We start from the raw sequence: 6366 nt of genomic DNA, 5'->3' as shown, positions 1-6366 counted from the left end.
GTCCATTTTTAAACCAAAAATAATAACTGTTGATCAGAGCGGGATGTTAGTACCAGGAAAGGTGATGCTGGTTATGGATAATATTTGGTTTGATGAGGAGTTCCAACCAGGATGGCTTTGGAGCTATTGAGTTGAAGAAAGTTTTGCTCCATCCAAAATCAGATTACCTCACAGAGTTTAACCAAAGTCCCTTATTTCCTGACATGTTCTCTGTGTGACTCTTTCTGCTCACTCTTTCTTTGTCCTCAGTTTCATATTTTTGGAGTTTTATAGCAGAGAGCTTGAGCTGTTCACTACATTTATGAAACTTTGGATGTTTGCAGTTCTATTCCAGAAAGCTGTTCCTCACCTGTGCAGGTATCCTGGCTCCGCCCACTCACTGCTGTCTGCATGATGATCTAATGTAGTTCTTTCTGATGAGATCTATTGGACCATCTTCTAGATATCTGTGCTGATTCAATGTTTTTTTTTATTAATTATTTTTATTATAATCATAAAATTATTTCAGAAGAACATAGAAAAGGGGACATGGTAGGTAAACCAAAGTTTTTTATTTAAACAAGATTGAATTATTTTAAATCAAATCATTTTTTGTAAATATGCTCATAATTTATGGTAGAGGTCAAACATACAATGTACTGGATTATTTGAATTTAGAAAAAGAGCCTTTATCTCCAAATTGTTGTGAGGAGGTTCAATGAATCTACCTAATAAAGTTCAAATTGCAAAGTAACATGATCCATAAACTGCAGCAGTCCCTCTGTAGTCTAGTTCAAAACAGCTCCTGCAAACATCAGTTGACTTAAAAAAGGGAACTACAGAACTAATTCTTTTAGAATAGGTATATATATTAGGGTGAGCATATTTAGATTTCCATATAGAGGACACTTTGCCTCCAGGCGGATTCAGACAGGCTTCTCAAAGGTTAATGAAGAGCTTTATTATACCTAAATGGTACAAAAACAACATTTGTAGTAAAAGGAAATCTGTAACAACCAGAAACAAAACTATAGTTCTCTTTTATAATACAAAAATAAATTCAAATAATTTTCTAAAAATGACCTCTTCTACATTATAAACACAGCTTGAACAGATTTTCCAAGGTCTAACAAAGTGCAGCTGAATATAATACATAAAATCAGTTGTATAAAATAGGTGATAGTTACTTTCAATTATAGCAGGTAAATAGAACATCTATAGAATCAAGGACAAAACTTTTAGAATTAGTTCAAAGGAAAATTATACTTTCAAAAAATCCCCAAAAAGCAGATATTTCACACTTCTAGAGAAATTTCAGATTTCTTCAATAAATTATTAAGACAAAGACTTTTTACCAAGTTAAAGCAGGTTCAAACTGATCAGAAAAAAATAACATAATCAATCCTGTTTATCTTTTTAAACAAACATGTTTCATCATTTTAGGACTTCAATTTACCTGAACTACAGACTCCAGCCTCTAAACTGAGTTCTTTGATGTCCCGTAGTTTAACCCCATAATCCCAGCACCCCCTTTCAAGGTGGCTGGAGCTACTTTGCAACATTAATTAGCTTGTAGCTGACTAACTCTGAGACTGACACACACTTATATATGTCCCAAATCTTCATCTGAGACTCCTCTATAGATGATCTACTTCATTCTAATATCCATTGACCATAGCTCTAACACTGGGCCAAAAACAGTTGGAGTTTTGGTGGGCCTGGATTCAACAACACACGTAGCAGGGCTGATTGATGCATTGCTAATGAAAGCCAACAAGACACTGAATTAGCTAAACTCTCATCATTTGCAGCTGACCTCTTAAAAAATCCTCCAAAAACATCAGCAAAACTGAGCAAAGCTCATTAAAACTGTTCTACCTTTGCTTTACTTTCATTTGAGGATATTTTAATCTGAATAAAAGTGTTTCTGGAATATATCCAACCAATAGTTTAGCAAACTTGCTTCATCTGTCACCAAGATGTTTTCCTTTATTACAGAGAAAGTAAGAAATATTTTTGTTAGGGCAACATTCTCATTTTGGCCAACTAAATGAAATTTACTGAGACTCAAAATAATTAACTTTAAAATTTTTCACATCCACATATTCTGAATACCTGAATATTTATTAGAATTACAATATAACATCTCATCTGTTCTAGTTTCCATGTAAACAGAACTGTTAATTAAGTTAACTAACAAAACTTTGCCATTAACCTGTGAGTTTCTCATGTAAGGGGGTGAAGGAGTTTCTATATGGACATTTTATCACCAGTCAAACATGGAAAACGCCTCTACTGTTCTTTCCTATGGCATCTAACTGCTGTGAATTATGTGAAACAAATGCTTTATTAAAAATATAAATCATTCCACATCATGCATGAATAAATGTCCTCTGTAAAATTACCTCCTCATTTGAAACCTTTGTCACAAATCATTCGGGAGAACAGCTTCTCACCTTTGTGAATTCTCAAGTGTGTAGTCAAAATACTTTTTAAAGTAAAAGTTTTTCCACAAATTGTACAGGAAAAAGGCTTCTCACCTGTGTGATTTCTGATGTGATTATTAAGATCAGACTTACAAGTGAAGCGTTTTCCACAGGACAGACATTCAAAAGGTTTCTCACCTGTATGAGTTCTAATGTGTTTAGTCAAACTACTTTTTACAGTAAAATTATTGTTACAAATGGTACAAGAAAAAGGCTTCTCACCTGTGTGAATTCTGATATGTCTATCAAGATCAGATTTCTGTGTGAAGCTTTTTCCACAGGACGAACATTCAAAAGGCCTTTCCCCTGTGTGAATTCTCATGTGAGTAGTCAAATTATTTCTTTCAGTAAAAGTCTTGTTACAAATGGAACAGGAAAAAGGCTTCTCACCTGTGTGAATTCTGATGTGTCTATCAAGATTAGATTCCTTAGTGAAGCTTTTTCCACAGGACAGACATACAAAAAGATTCTCTCCTGTGTGAATTCTCATGTGAGAAGTCAAATGACTTTTTTCAGTAAGATTCTTGTTACAAATTGTACAGGAAAAAGGCTTCTCACCTGTGTGGATTCTGATGTGTCTATCAAGATTAGATTTCTTTGTGAACATTTTTCCACAGGACAGACATTCATAAATCTTCTGACCTGTGTGAGTTCTCATGTGAACCATTAAATGTTCTTTTTTAAGAAAGTTTTCTCCACATGTCAAACATGGGAAAGTTTCCTCTTCTTTATCTTCAGCCTCCTGCTTCAGAACAAGCTGCTCTTCCTGCTCACTAATGAGGACCTCCATGGTTTCCTCTTTTGTCCAGGGATGTTCTGGTTCTTGCTGCTCTTCTTTTATCTGCAGAGGTTCTGGTTCCTCTTGGTCCACACTGGAATTCCTCTCCTGCTGGTTAGAATAATCCTCCTCTTTTCCAACATAATCCTGCAGGCGGTCTGGGAAGACAAACACAGCAGAAAGACTTTCTATTGTGGGTTAAAGAAAGGAAACTTAATTAAACTTTAATCATTCTTGTGTTGATCTAACTCATAAAAACAGACTGGAACTACCTCTCCCAACATGCACTGCAGCTCTGAAACCACAATCAGTGGCTAGAAAATAGTGGTTAAAGCTCAACCATCTGTCAAGGTTTGGACCTCCACTTTTATCAACAAAGCATTAAAATGTGATTATTTGCAGATTCTTAACCATTAAATAAACGTTTAAAATATTTTTTTGATGTTTTTTTTTGTTTTTTTGTGGCTGAACAAACTAAGTTTTGCCATGTCGTTTGCCCACAGACTGCTGGAAAGGAGCACCAAGCCCCACTGTGACCCTACAGATAAGCCCCAAAAGAGGGTATGCACACATTTATCACAGAAGGCCAAAAGAAAAGAAAGGTGCACTCCAGAAAGCCAGAGCTCCATCCATTCTGGTCCGATCCAACTGTTTATCTTCACTGACCTCAGAGGTACAGAGGTAGATTGTACCTTCTCTGACTCCTACTCCTTAGACACAATAAATAGTGGAAAAAGTATAAAAGGATGATGAAAAGACAGTATGCACCTCTTAAGAAACAATATGTGTAATGCAAAACATCTTAAGTTAAGCAGAGTGAATATCACAATGATGACATTTTTCCAACACATTATTCTGCAGAAGAACTGTTGACTTCAATCACAAACACAAGTTCAATCTTTTCCCTCCCCAGTTTATTTCTACTTCACTCTGAAACCAAGAGTTAAAACTTAACTCATGACAAAGATTCATGCAGCTCAACATCTGCCTATTTGATGACTCCGTCTTTGGTGAAGAAATTGTGCGTCATAGTAATACATCTTAAGTCTAAAGCATTTAGATATCATACAGGGTAGCAAAGGAATAATGATAAAGCGAATTGTTCCTTTTGAACTATTTGAAACGGAGAGACGTGTTTGACTACAACCAGAGGCAGAAGGCTGAAGCAACACAAATATGTCGTGCCCGTTTAACTGGAATACCCTCTATACCATGAGCAAAAGGACACAATTATCTCTTTTGTCGATGAAAAAATGTGTTTGTGTTTTCCTCGGAACCGGATTTGGTAAGAATTTGATTTATCAGTTAACACCGTAAAACAAATCAAGAATCGGTTACATCTCAGCAGCTACTGCAGCTGTGATTGGCTAAAAGCTTGACACGGGAGGTGGATACCCAATCAGCTCGAAGAATTTCACTGAATGCCCCTCTCTTTCGCTAATATGTTCAACAGAACGACACCCAGATTTATATGGTGTTGGAACTAAATTGAACTACGTGTTTCAATCTAGCTTATGCCAGCTTAAATATGTGGCCCAGATGCAAAAAAAGGCCTTTCCAGGGCTCTTTATTGAAATTTCACAAGGAAGAAATGCTCTAATAAAACAAAAAGGAAGTTTGAAAAATGTTGCTTTTATCTTGGGATATTATAAACCAGGTTTGAAGCATCTGATTGCTATAGATTTTAAAGAAGAGCAGATTAACAACACTTAAGATTGTAAGAAAAGAGGTGGAAAAGCCCTTTAGCCTTTTGATGAACCGGTGTTATGAGAAGAAGAGAATGCCTGCTTAGAATTGCCTAACCTTTTGCAATCTAAGCTGTTGCACATTGATGACAAAGTGTCATAAATTGATTGCTTTTTTAGAAAAGGCCGCCATGGAGACATTCATTTTTTTTTTAATCAAAATGAGAGATAGAGAAAATGATGTTGACAAAGTATAACGTAGGGATGCTTTTAAGAGGTTTATAGGTGGCTTTGATGTTCCTATCAAGTCTAGATTTCTTTGTGGACATTGTTCCACAGGGTTGACATTCATAAAACTTCTCACCTGTGTGAGCTCTCATGTGAACCATTAAATGTACTTTTCTAGGAAAGTTTTCTCCACATATGAAACATGGGAAAGTGTTCTCTCTGCTTCTTTAGAACAAGCTGCTCTTCATGCTCACCTATGGGGAGCTCCATGGTTTCCTCTTTTGTCCAGGGAAGTTCTGGTTCTTGCTGCTCTTCATTTATCTGCAGAGGTTCTGGTTTCTCTTGGTCCAAACTGGAATTCCTCTCCTGCTGGTCAGAGACATCCTCTTCTTTTTCAACATAGTCCTGAAAGTGGTCTGGAAAGACAAACACAGCAGAAAAACTTTCTATTGGTGGTTAAATAAATGACACTTCATGTAAAAGCACCAAACTCTGCCCTTGGAGCGAGTGGATCCTGTCAAGCAACCTGAAGATATGAAATTCATTCTGGCCTAAATCTTTTTCCCCACAAGAATTATTAAAGAAAGTAAATCATTTACATCCAACACCACAGTGACTGTCTGGCAAATGAGGGAATAATGTGACACCCTAGCCTCAACAGCGCTTCCTGTAAACCTCTGCCTGGAAGAGACATACCCCAGCTATATGTGTCAGAGGCTGAGCAGATTTTAAATGATTCTCTGATTAAGTCTCTCCTTTCTATGGTATTAAAAAGAAGCATTATGTTTTAATGAGAAAAACAAGGCATAAATGATAAAGAAATCTGGAGCAGCTTCCTGATTTTTTGTTAGAAATGTAGCAATCAGCAGGGGAATAGGGCTGTTATTTTTCCCTGTAAAAATAGTTTGAACCATAAAATGAAGTGATTACAGTTTTAAAAAAGATCACAGTGCCAAAAGAATTTCTTTTGCTGATAAGTCTAGAGGCAGGAAGGCCTGCAAGGCTCGGATGATGAGGTCACCACTTTCAGTCTCTTACATGGAAGTCCAGTATCCCATTCTGGAAATGTTAAAAGGGGCAAGTTTTTGCTCATCTGGGAACTCTTGTCTGGGTTCTCCATCACAGAAGAACAAAGTAACTCACATATCACTCAAGAGGAGGATACTTATTTTAATACAGAAGACATTTGACCAAACCAAATGAAAATGCT

At 36.4% G+C, this 6366-nt stretch overlaps 1 protein-coding gene across 1 annotated transcript; it reads right to left on the bottom strand.

Annotated features, from left to right (window-relative positions):
- Positions 1–1398: 1398 nt before the first annotated feature.
- LOC119796346 (gastrula zinc finger protein XlCGF8.2DB-like) lies at positions 1399–3339 on the bottom strand. Its single transcript, XM_038304854.1, has one exon. The coding sequence runs from the start codon at positions 3253–3255 to the stop codon at positions 2389–2391; it is 867 nt and encodes a 288-aa protein (XP_038160782.1). The 5' UTR covers positions 3256–3339; the 3' UTR covers positions 1399–2388.
- Positions 3340–6366: the final 3027 nt, after the last annotated feature.

Source organism: Cyprinodon tularosa, unplaced genomic scaffold (assembly GCF_016077235.1).
Source record: "Cyprinodon tularosa strain WSP-4 unplaced genomic scaffold, ASM1607723v1 ctg1147, whole genome shotgun sequence".
In the NCBI taxonomy this organism is placed as follows: domain Eukaryota; kingdom Metazoa; phylum Chordata; class Actinopteri; order Cyprinodontiformes; family Cyprinodontidae; genus Cyprinodon; species Cyprinodon tularosa.
The sequence above is the reverse complement of the archived record's forward strand: the minus strand, read 5'-3'. Positions and strand labels throughout refer to the sequence as shown.